The following is a 17135-nucleotide window of genomic DNA, read 5'->3' as shown; positions in this document are numbered from 1 at the left end:
GGAACTGTCAAACAGCTGAAATTTCCCTGGTTAAAACAGAATCATCCCTCAAACCTGCAGAACCAGCAGAAGACGGGTGGTTTGTGCCAGGAAGAGCAGTAGATGTGTTTCAAGTGCAGTAATAGCATTATCAAGCCTTCCATGCAACTTTTAATTTGTCATGTCCATAATATTTATTGTTTCTCTTTCAGCTTATGCCTATTGCTTAAAAAACATTGAGTTGGTACCTCATTTGATTTGTTTGCTATAATGTTACTCATTGCAATCCCTCATGCATTGTTTTGTTGACACATCAGCTTGTGTTGCCTAGTAGGTTAAAAGCATAGACAAGCTTTTATATATTACATGCTCCTACTTATGTTTACAAGAAACCCAAACAAACTGTTATGATTGAATTCTAAGCAAGCCGTTAACCAGCTTTACATTGCCATTAGAATTTATTCTGAGGTCAAAAACCTGTCCAAGCTAGCAATACTTAATGCATCCCTGAGCTCTCCAGGACTACAGCTCCCAAGATTCCTAGGCAGCATGCTGGCTGGGGCTGATAGGAGTTGGAGTCCAGCATCATCTGCAAGGGAATGGGTTCTCCAGCCCTGAGGTCTCCTAAGAACCACACTGAAAACCCTTTTAAAATAGCAGAAACACCCTGAACAGGTGTGCCTTGTTTATCTTGCCAACACCAGGAGGTTGTTAGGAAGTACTATTGACAAAAAGAAGGTAATTTATTCTTGCCAGGAAAGGACAATAGTAAATTATCCTCACCTTCTTGAATCATTATGACTCTATATGGAACTTCTTTCTGGAAGTGGACTAATCTGAGATTATAGATGGCATCTGATGTTGATATTTTCATTTGATCTGTAAACTGTTTAGAGTAAATATTCCTCAAAGAAATCTGGTTTTCTCTGCTCAGCATAGGTAGCGTGTTTTATTTATTTACTTATTTTTGCATACACATTCCATTCTTGGTGAAATTAAGTTGCAAATAACTGGAATTAACAGAATCTCAAAGGGTGGCTTAACAGCATCACCTCTCCATGCCAAATTCAGGAGCCCACTACATTCTGGACTTTACATGTGACAGTGGATGATGGGAAGGCCTATCATGTGACTGCTGACTAGAAGGACACGTGGTTTTCAGTCCAGCTTCGGAGAGATGGAATCTATAACTGAGCCCCTTCCATGTACCAGGGAGGGCTGCCGTGGCATTCATGCAAAATGCTTTTAGCTCTGCTGGGAGCCATGCTAATGAATACAGGAGAGGTTTCCACTGTGTTGGAAGTGTGATCTTGTGTCATCCAAACTTGCAACAGAGGGAGAAGCAGGAAGAGTTGAAAGGGGATGTGTGTGGGGAAGGAACAAGTGAGCAGATACTTTCTAAGGGGGAAATGAACAACTCCTCCTGCCTTCTCACCAAAACTCATGGAGAAGAAGATGGGGAAGGGGAGTGTGGGGGAGAGGCTGTGGCACTGCTTGCTACTGCTTTCCGACCAGAAGGCTCATTGCTCATTGCTCTTTCCCTGCTACCTAAAAGTCATCCCTGAAGGCAAGTTCAATCACTCTCCCTTCACAACAGCAAGTGCCATACTGAAAACAGTGCGATTCACTTCTTAGCAGACATGTTGGTCATTGCATTACATTTACTCGTCGGGCCCCTGGCTAGTCAGAGATGGGGGTGCTGTGGGAAGGCTAAGGGAGGTGGGAAAGCGACACGAGTTGAAGCCTGATAGAACACTTTGTCTTAGAGTGCCACGCTTCACGCACTGAAGCTATTCCTCTCCGCACCCCAGAACAGTACTCCACGTTTAGCATTCACTGGAACATTTCTTCACAGGTAGGAGAGGCATTTGGTGTGTGTGATTTTGGTCAGAAAAGAAGCCCACCCCCCACATCCCCTCCTTTCCTTGATGAATACTTGCATGGAGAACATGTTACAAACTTGCATCGGTTACCCAATATGGCACTAACATTTCAAATACTCAAATATGACTATCTTCCAGTCTCCCTTTGTAAAATATGCCTTTAAGTTGCTTGAAGAGGCAACATTTAGTATCTTATTTCTTCCCTGAACCTTTGTTCAGCATTTGTTCTCCCAATTAAGAAAAGCAAGAGGTATCCTTACACAGCACTAGTAACCATCTTAACCATCTAATCTATTCCAAAGTGGCTCAAAACCTGTCTGCCTTTATCAAGACCCTGTTGCCACTGTGAGGTGTAGCACCTGCTTAATACTTGGTGGATTTTCACTGGGGCCACTTCTCTCCCGGAATGACTTTTGTGCAGTAAAGAGTATGCTCTACCCTTTGACAAACTGAACAAGTTGACAGGCTGAGCCAGTGTGACGAAGTGGTTAAGAGCACGGGACTGGGACTCAGAGGATCTGGGTTTGAGTCTGTGCTCAGCCATGGAGCCAACTGGGTGACTTTGGGCCAGTCACAGACTCTCAGCCCAACCTACCTCACAGGGTTGTTGTTGTGGGGATAAGGTGGAGGAGGAGAATGATGTAAGCTGCCTTGAGCCCTTTGTAGGAAAAAGGCAGGATATAAATTGAAAAAAAAATAAATCAAGAACAACAAAATGTTTTATTCTTTGGTATAAGCTTTAGAAGAATTGAGTTCTTTGTAATGTGACAGCCAATGCCGTGTGTGTTGTGACCATCGTTCCACACGGTCGAATCACAGTCAGTCAAAGGCAACTATGAAACTCATTAGTTACAGCCCAGTGATAACAATAGCCAAAAAAGTCAGGAATAGCATCTCATAGTGTGTGGTAATGGAAACTGCAAGCTGACATGCGTCAAACAGCTCAGAGACTCCTGCTGTGGAAGTACGGATGCGGAGGATCCATCTCATACCACCTCCCAAAAAGTGTCACCGTTAGGAGTGGCTGTGAGGTACCATTCTTGCTAATCAGCTGGCCGTCACTTAAGACCTAGTTAGGAGAGACAGACAAGGAGGTCTCTGTACAGCACTTCATATTGCATGAGATAGAAAAAATATGTATCTGTTGACTTAAGAATTTCTGTTATGCAATATATTATGTAATTTATATATAAATATAAAGCACTTTTGGATGGCAAGCTCCACATGGTTCTATATGGATGTAGGTCCCAAATGGAGATCGCCCAGAGTCGGGCCTCCATGTTTGTGGAAACTCCTGCCTCTGGACATCAGGCAGATGTCAACATTGTCTTGTTTTCAGTTTTATTGATGCTGTCTTTAACATAGGTTTATTCTTTTGCCTGTATATCTTTTATTGTTCACTACTCTAAAATTTCCATTTCAAAATACAGAGTGGTATTTAAATCTTTTAAATTAAAAAATGAAAGTGAGTTTAAGAGGGGCTATTCACTGGAATGCAGTGAGCTCAGCATCCCTCAGGGTCTAAGGCTGATGGGAGTTACAGTCCAGGGACAGGCAACATACCATGTTTTTGCTGTTCTATGTGGCCTCCATTGTGTGGCACTGACAAAATGGCACTTTGCCACCAGAATTTGCTAGCCGAACAAATCTAAATAGACCTGGGGGTGGGGTGCTTCTGTCATGCTGGCAAATTTCAGTGAAAAAGCAGCAATACTTTTCTGCCCCTGCCACTGTGCTACCGAATTTCAGCAGCAAGGGGCAGGGTGTGGGTTACAGGAGTAAAACTGCCTTCCGCTGTTATAGACTTACAACCGTGTTCTCAAGCTCTGGTAGAGATGACCAGTCCAGATGGACAAATGGCCTGAGAAGGCAGCTCCCTGTGTTTCTGTGGGCATGAAAGCAAACCATGGGATAAGACTTGTCCAACCCAGAGCCCATAGGTGACGATGGAGGAATCCTGCCACCTCTCAAAGAGCAGATTTGAGCATTGTTGTTCTCAACTCCACTCTCTCCTTTTGTGAAATTCTGCCTCCCTGTGAAGAGATTTTTTCCTGCGTTTTTCAAAGGGAAAGGGAGAATTTGGAAGAAACTTCTCATTGAGAAGGAGGGGCAAAGGTTCTGTTTACGTCATACATGCAAGGGGTGGGCAAGTGTCTTCTCTGAACTGCCCGGAGCCCCACATGTGAGGCCGCGGCAGTGTGAGCTCTCAGAACAGAGTTTTTCCAGCCCTGCAGTGCTCCCTGGAGTGCTGCGGGGACCACTTGGCATTGCAGGGGAGGGCTTTTAAGGGGCTGTCTAGGTTTCGAGAAAAGGCTTACAACCACAGCTACACTGGCTGGGCATGCTGGGAGGGGTACATTTTTCCTGCTTCCAGACTTACATAGAAGTGTACCCTGCAGAGCTTTAGGAAGCTCTTTATTTCCTTTCCTTTCAGCTTTTCGTTCGTAAGGTCTGCAAGCCCCACTCTTGTTTGCAAGCAGCATGGGGCTTTATGAGCCGAGGCTGTTGGGCCAGAAGCAACTCCTGAATGCTCCTCAGGCCACCAGATGCCACGCGCTCTCTTGGGCATTCCAGAGAGCTTCAGCCATCGGGCAGCATCAAAATAAATAAATAAATCCATGCCACCTGTGTTTCGCAGTCCGTCAAGTGTCTTTTGTTTTGTTGCCTTCTTATTCATGGAATCAGATTTTTAAAGTCGGCAATTCATTCTACTTGTCTAATGCACATTAGTGTTAATGTGTACACACATTACTGCGTATTAGTTATTACAGATGCGTGCTAAGGTAGATTAGCACAAAACACCCTGCCTTACAAAGGGAAAAACGGGTCTGCAAGTCTGCAGAATCCAGGTAACTCAGAAACCGCTGCACAATTCACAGGTGCTATTCACAGAAATCCAGTCTCATTTGAACCTGTTGAAGATTTGTCCAGCATCCTTAGAAACACCACCTTACCTGATACTCTTCGGGGGCCAGCTGAATTCCACTGAGCAAGACTTCTGGGAAAACATAGTTAGTGCTAAATGTGCCACTGAGAGAAAAGTAATCAAAACGGGTTTGAGCAGTGGTCACTGGCTGGCCACAGCTTTGGAGGTCTGTACTTCCACATTTCAGCAAGGTGCATATCTAGAAGGAAGCAAAGCAATGCCTTGAAGAAAAAGAAAGCACTCATGCAAAAGGATTTCTACTGTTACCAGAATATTGACTATCATCTCATCATCACAGTTTGTTCAAGAGGAATTTAAAACACAAGCAAATGTAGCTGTTTGTAGCAGAAGAATCACCAGGTCAGTTACTTTTTCTAAAAAGCCATGCTTGTTACCTCCCCAACTCAGTTTGCTCAAGATGCTGCTTTAATTGTATTAGCTGCAAAAAATCAAAATCAAAATCAAAGTAATCAAAAACAAAATAAAGAATAAACATAATAAAAATATAGGGGTGTTGAACCTTTTTAAGCCTGAGGGCCAAACTCTCTTCTGAAGAAGCTCTCAGGTGTCGTGTTCCAAAGCTGGGTAGGTACCAAAACAAAACACTGGCATGTTTTGCGTGAAAGCTCTTACAGCTTTCAAAGTCACTGGTGCTTTGAAGAGGCATTTCTGTCTTTTAGAACAGGGAAGCATGCAGAAAAGTCTGGAAACAGCCAAACAATCAATGGCTGTGGGGGTGAGGACCTTCTGGAGAGCCCCAAAAGGCCAAACTGGTGCCAAGGTAGGCTGGTTTTGATTGCCAGACCAGAGGTTCTATACTGCTGCTCTGCCTAATTCTATACATTTGGGGTCCTCCAAAGAGTATATACACAGCCCAGCCTTTTCTGCACTTATGACTGCTGAGAAAATGCCAGGGGCAATTGTGAAATGGCAGAACCTCCAACCCCACCCCCCACCACCTCCAAGTGCACAGAACTGCTGACTCAAACTAGCAGTACTTCCACCTGTAACCAGGAGGAGGAGGAAGAGGAGATCTGAGCTGCAAATTAAGGTATTCCTACTCTCCTACAGAAAACAGCATGGTGACCACCAAAAGAATGGACCAGAACTATCCTCATTAATTATTTGGCTTCTGAATAATAAAGTACCAAACAAAACATCTTTCTTAATTTTATGGCACTGAATATCAACTTTCAGTGGGACCAGAAAGTCATGTTTGGCCTGCAATCCTATGCCCATTTACTTGGAAGCAAGTTTCACTGAATTCAGTGGTGCTTTTGTCCAAAGTAAAGTTGGTGTAGTCTACACAAATTTCAGTTGGAGGGTTCCATATAATTCCTGGGATTTATACATAGCTCTCCATGCATATAACCTTGTAGATGTGGAGTCTGAACCTTTTTCAGAGCAATGGCTGAATTCATTTCAGAGAAGTCCTCAAGGACTACATCCTGGTGGTGGGTTGTGCAGAAAGCAAAATGAGTGGCGCTAAACATACCTCAAATGCAAACATAAGTTATCTTGGAATTCTTACTACCAGTCACTAAGCCTTAGGAGAAGCTTTCCAACCTTTTTGCATGGGGGAAAGCCAGCATAAAAGCTAGGAAATGAAACAATCAGTGGTCAGGCCAGTGAAATTGGGCATGGCAGCTTGGATACCAAGAGGGCCAGTTACAGACCCAAAGAAGGCTAGTTGTAGTCACTGGGCCTGTGGTCATACACCCCTGCTGTAGACTTTCATTTATTAAGTTCATGATCCAAGCAAGAGAGAAGCACAAAGAAATCCCAGTAATTTATCTTATAGAATTATACTCAACTCTCCAATTGTATTAGTGGAAAATGGGACTAAAGATGCTTAACTTTAGTCAGATTGTGTCCTCTATTTCTATGATGACATCTTGGATTCATTTCTTCCCATATCCCACCCAATGAAAAAAGGAGGTATTCCATATCCCAGAAACAAGTTATGAGACCTGTAGGTAATATTCTCCTTCCACCACATGAAGACCATCAAAGGCACCTAGAACATAAACTTCATCTTCTCGATGTTCTGTCATCTTGTAGTTTAAATGGCAGCAGAGACCTTTCTGGCACACTGTAAGATGGTCAGCTTCTTTACTGAGCTCAGAGAAGGTGTATTCATCAAAGAAGATGACTCCAGTGAAACTGTGTTCTTTGTGGAAAGGCTCAATAGTTGTGGCATACGAGCTCCAATTAGTAGCAGGAAAGACGGTGCGAGGATGGGAGTCAAGTTCTGCAATCAGGAGATGTCCTTTCTCAGATTCTGTATCATAATGAAATGCTCTGGATCCATCTGGTGCATAGATGCCACTACCTTAGAATAGCAAAGATAAAAAACAGACCTTTCATATTGCCTGTGCTGCTCTATTGAGATGTGCAGAGTTATCTACATAATGTACCAGTAATACACATGTGAGCAGAAGCACACACGCAGAACACACACTGTGCAGTTAGAAAGCACAGCAATGCTCACAACTCAACCCCGCTTCCACTGAGTTGTGTTGTCTGCCACTTTGCTGAGTGGAAAGAGGACAAGAATGTGCTGCATTACTCGTTTTAGGAGGCAGATTTCTTGATGCAGGCCAAGTCCATGAAAAGAAGAAAATGCATCTGATTGGCCTCACTGACAACTAGTTCAAGCAGAACCTCCAAATATTACTACTTGCAGCTAAATGGAGGCTATATATTAATGGTATGTGGTGAAGGTTATTGCCCACCATAACATTGGTTCTTGAAACAATTTTTGATAAGTGCAATGTTTGTGCACTTTTAAATTATATTTCTGTGATGTGGAGATTGACATAGGAGCAGAAATAACAGACTTTTAGAAGTCTCACAATGGCAAATAGATTACTATATTCAAGCCTGGAAGCATTAATACCCACCACCTCTCACTCATTGGTTTGAAGATCTTGCGCCATTTGAACTTAGTTGATCTTTTCTGGGTGCTTTTTTAGATATATGATGTGCTTATTAATGTGTATGGTTGAATGGACATATCAGATATTTTGTTTGTTCCCCTTAAAACAAATGATGTTGTATGTAGTTATTGTTAGATAGCTACAAAATAGGTGTATCTAAAACTGTACATTACCAGTCATGTTCAAGCTACGACTATGAGTATTAGATGCCAGGAAGTTGATACGCATGCCCATAGCCCATGCGGAATGGAACTCAACAGCACTTAGATGGGGGAGAACGTTCATCCAAGCCGTGGGAAACAGTATGGTGTCCACTTTGGGGTCGCTTGCCAAGGCCACAGCAGGATCATGAAATAGTATATCGAAGCATGTGAAAGTGCCGAATTTCCCAAACGCAGTATCAAAGGTCACCAGCTCAGGTTCGTGAGGGGAATTATACTGTTCAAGTTCTACCATAAAGAGGTTGTACTGTGAAAAGGTTTGGGAGACAGTGAAGACATGTCAATAAAAAGGCAAGACCACCAGGGCTGCTTTACATGAGGCTTTCAATCTACTGCTTTAAACAAGTCTTCTGCTTCTAGATTCTTGGCAACATTAAGATAGGCTCCTTTATGCATGTCTCCCCACATTTGTCCGTCTGTTTTGCTTTGCTTTTCTATGCATTCCTTTATGTGACCACAAGGAGTGCTTGGTATAGGTGGACCTGCATAAACACCAAGACTTCTCATAGCACCATTTCAAAATGATTCCATACTCTGCACAACCTAAAAAAGCCACAGGAATGGTTGCAAAGCATGGGAACAACCCCAGAAAAATGAAGGCATCCTCTAAAGCACCTGCAAATGACACTGAGATGGTGCACAACGAATGTCTCATGTGGGAAAGAAACCTTTTAACACCTTCAGAACATTTTAACTTGTTTATACTGAAAACTAAATTAAAATTCCAATTTAAAACACACACATGACTTTAGTTTAAAATGAGGCACCTGAAGTGGATCTTTCGATTATGTTAATCAGAAAGATTCGCTTCAGAGTGTGCCACTCTTTTGGAGGTGGTGGTTGGATCTTATACAATTTGTGGTCTGCACATAATTATGACGTATACACTCCTGCTTCCTGCACATTTTGTAATCATCGTTACTGGGTAAAGTCATTTGCACCTAGTGCCATGATTAGATAGTTAGATACATAGTCTGGAAAATCAGAACCTGCCTCCTGTATCTGAGGAAGGACTTCAAAGCATGAAAATGATGGCCATTAAGGGCCATAGAGTCCCTGCTTTGCATGCAGAAGGCCCCAATCCCAGGCTCAATCCCAGCAGGTGCAGACAGGGCTGTAAACCCTGGAGAGCTTCTGCCAGTCAGTGTCAGCACAGCAGGCCTTGCTGGATGAAAACTCTGACTCAGTGTAAGGCCACTGATATGCTCGTGGGTAGCTTATGCCACAACATGGATTTACTGTTCTAGAGTTGCTGAATCCTGCTAATGCACTGCTGCTTCTCTGGTATGCTCAAGTTATAAGCATGTTTCAATGTATATTTCACTGAGAGCCAATGGGATGTAGTGGTTAGAGTATCGGACTGAGACTCAGTTCCAGTTCCTGTTTGGTCTTGAAAATCACTGGGCATCTTCAGGCCATCCACTGCCTACCAGCCTAACTCACTTCACAGGGTTCCTGTGAGGATAAAGTGGAGAACAAAAGTTGCCTTGAATTCCTCTCAAGAGGAGATATAAATGGGATATAAATGTCCTATAACAATAAGAATAACAAATATTAATCCTGGCATTTTCAAAGTCAAATTAACCCAACATTGAAGGTACTTGGAGAAGGGAAATCATCAGTTACTAATGGTATATTTGTGAATGCTTACCTTGTGGTATCGTGCCACCAGTCTTCCATCGGAATCAAAGACAACGTTTGTGTTGTACTGATAGCGACCATCGCTGGGACACTTGGGGTCTGTGCTGTGATTACATGGTTTCTTATCCCCCATACTGGCAACCACATAAATAGAGTTGTTCCTTGCTAGACAGCTCAACCGTTCTTGCACTGGAGCACGCCCAAACCTAAATTTACAGAATCACAAAACATGGAGGACTAGAAGCAGTATGTATGTAGATCCCACAGTCATCTGTGAGGAAATATTCACAGTAGATCAAGCCATATACCTCCAGATTGGAGGAGGTAATCCAGAATCAAGGTAGAAAATAGATTCTGGGCTAAAGACAGTTTCACATGCAAATGTGCTCCCTGTTTTTAATGAAAGGCAGCCTAAGGAAGTTGCCAGTTTGAGCAAAGGAATGGCAGGAGGAGAGGCTGCTTAACTTTTCCTCCTTGTGTGCTTTTTCCTTCAGAATTGCTCTTCCCAGCAACTGTTCTTCCACCCAAAGGGAAAAGATATTCATTCCTGTAGCTTTCTCCACCTGACTGGGAAAAGAGCTTACTGAGGGAAGGGCTAAGAGCACCCTTGCAAAAGTATTCAGATTGTTAGCTTCCTACAACTTCTCTTCCTTTAAAAACATGGGGCGCTCACCCATTTCCTATGTAACATCTACTGTAATTGCTATTTGAGAAGGTCCAAGCAAGAATTCCAAACTATGTCATACATGAACATATACGAGTATGACTGTACCGCAATGGCTTTTTCAGCTGCTTCAGGAAGGACAGCAGCTGTGGCTGGGGTGAAAGTACATGGCTCTTTCATCACGCCAAAATGTTGTCCCACTTTCAGCATCTTCTTCTATACTGGGGCTCTGAATGCTTGGTTCTGTGGATTGAGGATGCACAAAATCTGGCTGCTCTCATTCTGCCCTGCCTTTATCAAACAGTAACTTCCCCATTGGGCATTCTGAAGGTCAGACATTTATATACATGAAACCCTTCTCCTTCCCCTTTAGCATTTCTATGTATGGTATCAAAAGCTTGTTCACTAAGGAATTGACTTTCCACCTTATGAAGTCACACAGCTAAATAATCTACACCCATGCTCCACTTATAATTAACAGTTCTAAATGGTTTATTAACCAAAACTAGACAGAGTGTGGAGAGGTAGTACATTCTAATAACCAAAGTTGGATATTTCTTTGATATCTTTGGTGCCAGCTCATTCATTCCTGCCTAGTCAAAAATAGCTTCTTTACAAAAGCCTTCCCTGTCAAAATGTTTATTTTCAACCTGTTCCTTTCTTAGCTGTTTATGAAATTCATTGCTAAATCAGCTTTCAAAGAAAGGGCCCTTTCACGTTGTTATCTTGCTTATGCTTATGCTCTTGCAACACCTGTAATCAGACACTTCTTTTTTAATGGTTTAAAATTTAACAGTTTGTTTAATTTACTGGTTTAATGTTTTCCATAGCTGAAGAGCAAATGTTGCAAAATTTGCAGAATATATTTTTAAAGCAGCAGGATGAGGCACATAGGGAAAATAATAATGACTTTAAAAGAGAAGCCATGTTTATCTTCACACTTGTTCACACGGTTCTCATTTTAGGGATCGGAAGCCCTCTTTTGTACCTAGTTTGCAATCAAGAGGACATACAACATCCAGTTGCACTACAAACATTATTTAGGAAACATAGAACATAGCAAGCCAGAAAGGATGCTGTGGGCCATTTATTCTGACCCCCAGCACAAACCAGCTTCACCCATATAATATCCAACATGTGGGTGACCATATTCATACATTGCAATAAGTGAGTTGGTTGGCATGTGACTAATCCACACTGAGCCCCAACTGATGTTTGGGCTCACCACAGGATGTTGGCCCTCTGCTCCCTGCTCAGTTCTACAGGTATCTGATGGGACACCATGCGTAGAATAAGTCTTCTCCTCTCTTCTCGTTACTATGAGCCATGTCAGGTTCACCACAGCTTTTTGTCCTTTTCACCATTTTTTTCCCTGTCAGAGTGTGCACAAGCTGGCTGTCAGGCTGGCTTTCACGATTCCCATTTTGGTAGCAATGCATGGCTCCTCCAAAATATCCCAGCATGTTGGAAGGGCTGCCTTATTATTATTATTATTATTATTATTATTATTATTATTATTATTACTACTACTACTACTACTACTACTACTACTACTTTAGTAACAGTAACATTTAAAAAAGGAGAGAAAGAAAAAGAGAGAGAGAGAGAGAGAAAGAAATACCTTAAACAAATATTTTATATCAAATATCAAAACTTTCATTTCTACTTCAGTCACATTTTCTGAAATTTGAAATTCAATTAAAGTTCATTGAAAATTCCTTCTAAATTGCAATTATTTAACATATTTTCTATTCACCTTGACTCAGCTTACTAAAACAATGCCATATTAATATAAATATTAATCTCTAACATATTTTCAGAAGTTCTATTCCCTTTATAGGTGTATTTTTCTGTTGTTACTTTCCCCAATAAAAAGTAAGTTATGTAAAATATGATTTCCATGTATCATTAAATTCTTTGGCTATTATCTTTTTACATAATTAGTCAGTCTTGCCCTTACACTAACTGTATTACTACATAGTCAGCTAACTTGATCTTCTTGTCTACAATAATTGATTCTTCTGACTTCCATTTTGAGGCTATTTTAACTCTAGCCACAATTGTCATGTACTTAAATAACTCCATTCATTAACTCAACTTACTATAATGATGAACATCAGTACAAGAGTTTATCTTTGAAAAAAGGGGGGGATGAACATTTGAACTATAAAAAGGCTCAGAACAAAGTACAAAATATACATCCCATGGAAACTAAAAAAAGAGAAAGGGAAACAATTATAATCTTGCTGTGAAGTGGTGTATCTTCTATAGAAGTTATCTTTTATAACACCCCTTTCTCAAAAAAAGATCCTTGTTTCTTTCTGTAAGCTGTCAAGAGGAACCAAAGATGGGAAGAATGGGTATGGAGCCTCAGCTGGGTCGGCACCCAGGGTTTCAAATCTTACAGTCATACCACTATGCAATCAGTGTAACATCAATACAAAAAATATTTGTATGCACATTTATTTTTTAAAATACTTGGCAGCCCCAGAGAGCCCCTCCAATGTGCTGTTCGGGCCCTTTGAAAAGAGTGCTTATAGCTGTCGAAAAGATTCTCACAAAAGCCAGCGAGATAGGCAGCTTTTGTAATCTGCAAAGAAATTGGACATTTAAATGAGTTGAGGGGTGGAGCCATGGCAAACCTGAACTAACTCTCTGCGTGGAAGGGAAGAGGCCTGTGCCAGCTGCCCACCTGAACCGCTTGGGAGGCAGCTGGTGCTGCCCCTGCCCAGTCGGCCCAGGGGTTCTGCTCCTGCTTTTGACACAAGACACTCTGGTCAATGACCTGTACTTGTGATGGGGTTGGGAATCTGGGGTTGGATGGCACAGCTCATCATATACAACAACCCCTAAAGCAGCCAATTAGTGGATAGGATGGCTTGTTCTCTGCATGCAAACTGCGCTGGTGTAGGTCTGCAAGGCACAATGGGCGGCCATGTTGTGTGAATACATTCACTGTTGTGGTCCAGACATGTAGAGAACTTCATTCCACACTGGTCCCCATCCTGGCTGTATGGTTTATTTATTTATTTTTCGATTTATATCCTGCCTTTTTCCTACAAAGGGCTCAAGGCAGCTTACATCTCCTCCTCCATCTTATCCCCACAACAACAACCCTGTGAGGTAGGTTGGGCTGAGAGTCTGTGACTGGCCTCAAGTCACCCAGTTGGCTCCATGACTGAGTGGGGACTAGAACCCAGATTGTCTGAGTCCCAGTCCCTTGTTCTTAACCATTACGCCACACTGGCTCTGGTTGATAGTAACCAGCATAGGACTTGTTCAGGTTTCACATCTGACTTCCACAGTGCTGGGATAAGCAGGCTGGCATTCTCCAGGCATTTTGGACTACAGGTCCCAGAATCCCTGACTATTGACCATGCTCACTGGGACATGGGAACTGTAGTGAAAGTATTTGGCATGCACCATGTTCATTATCTCTAGCTTAGAAAAACAGAACCTTTTGGAAAGATACTTCTGCTTCAAGTCACACATTTCAGTGCTACATCACAAGCGTGGTAGCCAGCCAGCACATACTGACATGCTGTCTGGCATGATCTTACACATGTCAAGGCAGAAAATAAACATATTACCCCCAGCATGCCCCAGCCACCCATGCTGAACATGTATAGGATTGCATGCTTAGGGTTCTAGTTGCTGCTGTCTTTAAGACTAGATGCAAACACCCAAGCAATACTTCCCGACCTCCCCGCAAGGAAAAACACACACCTTTCTGGGTCAGTGCATGGAATCCAGTTGACCTGTGGATCTGGAATATCCTCAAGGTAGGGATAAAGGGTTTCTCTGCTTAAGCCAAAACCATATATGCCATTTTCAGGAGTCACAATGATGTGTGCACCCTGTCAAAGAAAAGAAGGGTTGACAATATCCCTGCCACAGGATAACATAATTATAAACTAACATATGTTGCCAAACAATACAATACCTGCTTTGCTGCTGCTTTGATGGCCTTTTCTAAGATGTCCATATTTTTGTTCATAAATTTTAAAGCCTCTTCGGGAGAAACAGGCTGGGTAGTGTTAGGTGCCAAAATGACCGCGTGCTCGTATACTGCTGCAATGTATTTGTCCAAGGCAAAGACCCTCCGATCCAGCAGGAGAATGAAAAGGAAAAGACGTCGCAAAGATGGAAAGGGACTCATTGCTAGAGCTCTGTCTACTGAAAAGAGAGAGTAGCTTATACTTACCAATTGAGGAACAGGTTTAGCAATTACCCTGGAGGAAATGGAAGCCAACACATTTTGGGAAGACTAAAGAATCAACTAGCTACAGTGAAGCAAGTATTTACCTCTTACCTGCTTTTCCAGATGGCTGAGGCTTGAGTCCCAGCTACTGTCTAATTTTCTGGCCAGGCCTTGAAAAAGAGCTGATACAACCTGAGATTGTGCCTTAACAGCTTTCGGAAGGGAATTTTTATTATGGACCAACCATTTGGTGTGGACCTGAAATCGCTCCTGATTAGCTAGAACTATTTTTGTGGGTGTCTATTGTTTACACTACAATTGGCACTGTCAGTACTTTTTTTTTCATTTCCCTCTAACCTCTCTGTTTACAATTTCACAGACACCCTCCCAACCATGTGTACCTTACCAGTATACCTGATAAGACTGCATGCATCTGAGGAAATTTGCTATAGTCCATAAATTTGTTTGTATTTAAGGTGCCACAAGACTCTTGCTTTAGCAGCAATAGACTCCCATGGCTACCTCTTTTGTTAGTCTGCTAGTCAGTGTGTGTAAATGCTAACTGAGTAGACCTCCCCTTGAGAATAGGATTGCTTTTGTCTATTTTCCTGGAGACAGGTAAGAAGTTGCATACATTTTAAACTTGTGTCTGGTACAAGTATTTCTTTGATAGCTGGAGAGTAAAGGGAGGTGATGTTCATAAAGTTAACAGTTGGGCAAGTTTTTGTCACCCTTATAATATTTGACAATATTAGGTTTTGACTCTCCCTGGTCACTAATGTGTCCTCCAAGTATTCTACTTCCTTCTTTAGGATCTTAAATAGTTTTCACAACAGTAAGTAGGATCCTAATGAGAAGGCTGCCTCTGCAGATTTGCTGACTGACCACAACCGACTTTTAATTGCTGACTGACTGACAATATCTATTTCTTTCTCCTCATGCACTTTCAAGCTCCGCCCACAGACTCTCCATCACCAACCAATCACCTTGCTCACTTATCTCCCTCTTTTACTCCCCTTGCCCTTCTGAAACTGACCAACAATTAAAGTTGGCCACACATACACTTTAAATAATTACACTCAGTATGCTGTGCATAATACACAGGTGGTAGTGTAGTGGTTAGAAGGCTGGATTGGGATCAGGAGAGCTTGGCTCTAACTCCCACTCAGCCACAAAGCTCACTGGGTGACTTTGGGCCAGTCACTGACTCTCAGCCTAACCTACTTCCCAGGGTTGTTGTGGGGATACAATTGAGAAGGAAAGAAGGATTATGTAAGCTGCCTTGAGTCCTTGGCCATAAGAGTGTTCTGTGGGGAACAAGGGGGCAAGTGCCTGTGGAAAAAAGATCCAAGTTCCTCATGGGATGGAGAAATACAGCTCAAGGTCTGATATTTTCTTCATACATAAAGTGTCTGAGGGAAAAAAATGGAACCCAACACATTATTGGAGGTTGGGAGAAGGGCAGCCCAGGAATGCCAGAAGGCCTGGTAGGGACTCCACTGTGGTTCTCCACCCTTGCCCATCTTGGTTAAGAAAACTTCCACTTCTGTCTCCCTGGGAGGCTCTAAAGAACAATAGAGGAAGATGACCTTATGTTCTTTGGGGCCGCATCATAATTCTAATGCTTTGTACCTTCTGCTCACTGCCCTGGTGAGCCAACTCAAGAGCAAATTTCTCTGCCTGCCATACATGTATTTTGGGGGGGGGGGGGTGTGCCCATGCACTTGATGGTTAAGACACAATGTTCACCCAATCCTCATGTATGAGATATAGGAGCATTCTTATAGTAGTACCAGGAGCATAAAAAACCAGAGCTGGCTCTGGTATTGCCTGGAGTGCTCAGGACTTCATGGCCTCCATGATGGTCATGGGGCTGTCTCAACATGTCATAGGCCTGACCCATGAACGTGGACACATGCTGGACCTTGTTTTCTCAACAGGGCAGGAAGAGGGTGATCTGAGGGTGAGCAATGTATGTTTGACTCCCCTGTCATGGTCAGACCACTTCCTCGTGAGGTTCAAGCTCGATGGCAGCCCTTCTCTCTGTAAGGGTGCGGACACTTTTGTCTTGGTCTGCCCTCTGAGCCGGATAGATCCGGATGGATTCCTGAAAGCTCTGGGGAAGTTTCTGGTTGATAAAGCTGGCGCTCCTGTTGATGCTCTGGTTGAACTATGGAATGGGGAAATGGCCAGAGCTATTGACACAATCGCTTCTAAGTGTCCTCTCCTGCCTGGCAGAACTCATTCATACCCTTGGTATACACCTGAATTATGAGCGATGAAGCGGGTTGGGAGACAACTAGAGTGTAGGTGAAGGAAATCCTGGGATGAATCTGACCGAACACACTTAAGAGCTCATTATCAAGCCTATACTGTGGTGGTGAGGGCGGCAAAGAAGAAATTCTTCTCCACTTCCGTTGCCTCCTCACAATGCCGTCCAGTGGAGCTTTTTCAGGTGGTACAGGGGCTGGTACATCCAGGCCCTAAGAAAGATCCTGTACCACCCTCGATAACCCGCTGTGACAGCTTTGCCCAGCACTTCAAGGAGAAAATCGCTCAGATTCGTCAAGAGCTGGACTCCACCAGTGATTCCGATTCCGTAGGGGAGGTGCCAATGTTACCGTCTGGTCACATATTGTTGGATGAGTTTCAGTTATTGCAGCCTGATGATGTGGACAAGG

General features: G+C 42.9%; 1 protein-coding gene across 2 annotated transcripts; it reads right to left on the bottom strand.

The window, feature by feature from the left end:
• Positions 1-2563: 2563 nt before the first annotated feature.
• Positions 2564-14693, bottom strand: LOC123032829 (pantetheinase-like). 2 transcript variants are annotated; one of them, XM_044449005.1, is made up of 8 exons: positions 14566-14693; positions 14197-14429; positions 13980-14110; positions 9600-9795; positions 7901-8195; positions 6759-7120; positions 4817-4987; positions 2564-2931 (listed from the first exon to the last, which is right to left on the bottom strand). In XM_044449005.1, exons 2-8 carry the CDS (start codon positions 14410-14412, stop codon positions 2806-2808), a joined length of 1497 nt encoding a protein of 498 aa, XP_044304940.1. In that variant the 5' UTR covers positions 14413-14429; positions 14566-14693; the 3' UTR covers positions 2564-2805. The 2 variants fall into 2 exon arrangements, with proteins under 2 accessions (XP_044304940.1, XP_044304948.1); XM_044449013.1 differs by having other exon boundaries at positions 14197-14426.
• Between the last annotated feature and the right edge of the window lie 2442 nt (positions 14694-17135).

This window comes from Varanus komodoensis, unplaced genomic scaffold, assembly GCF_004798865.1.
Source record: "Varanus komodoensis strain SLA01 unplaced genomic scaffold, ASM479886v1 scaffold1, whole genome shotgun sequence".
NCBI classification, from domain to species: Eukaryota; Metazoa; Chordata; class Lepidosauria; order Squamata; family Varanidae; genus Varanus; species Varanus komodoensis.
Note: the sequence above shows the minus strand (reverse complement) of the source record. Positions and strands in the feature narration are given on the sequence as shown.

Excerpts from the sequence above, each read along its gene's own strand:
- LOC123032829 (XM_044449005.1), bottom strand. The coding sequence starts at position 14,412 with ATGAGTCCCTTTCCATCTTTGCGACGTCTTTTCCTTTTCATTCTCCTG. Across the intron at positions 14,111-14,196 it reads TCAAAGCAGCAGCAAAGCAG|GGTGCACACATCATTGTGAC; the intron begins GTATTGTATTGT and ends TTTCTTTGACAG. Across the intron at positions 9,796-13,979 it reads CCATGCACTGACCCAGAAAG|GTTTGGGCGTGCTCCAGTGC; the intron begins GTGTGTGTTTTT and ends CTGTAAATTTAG.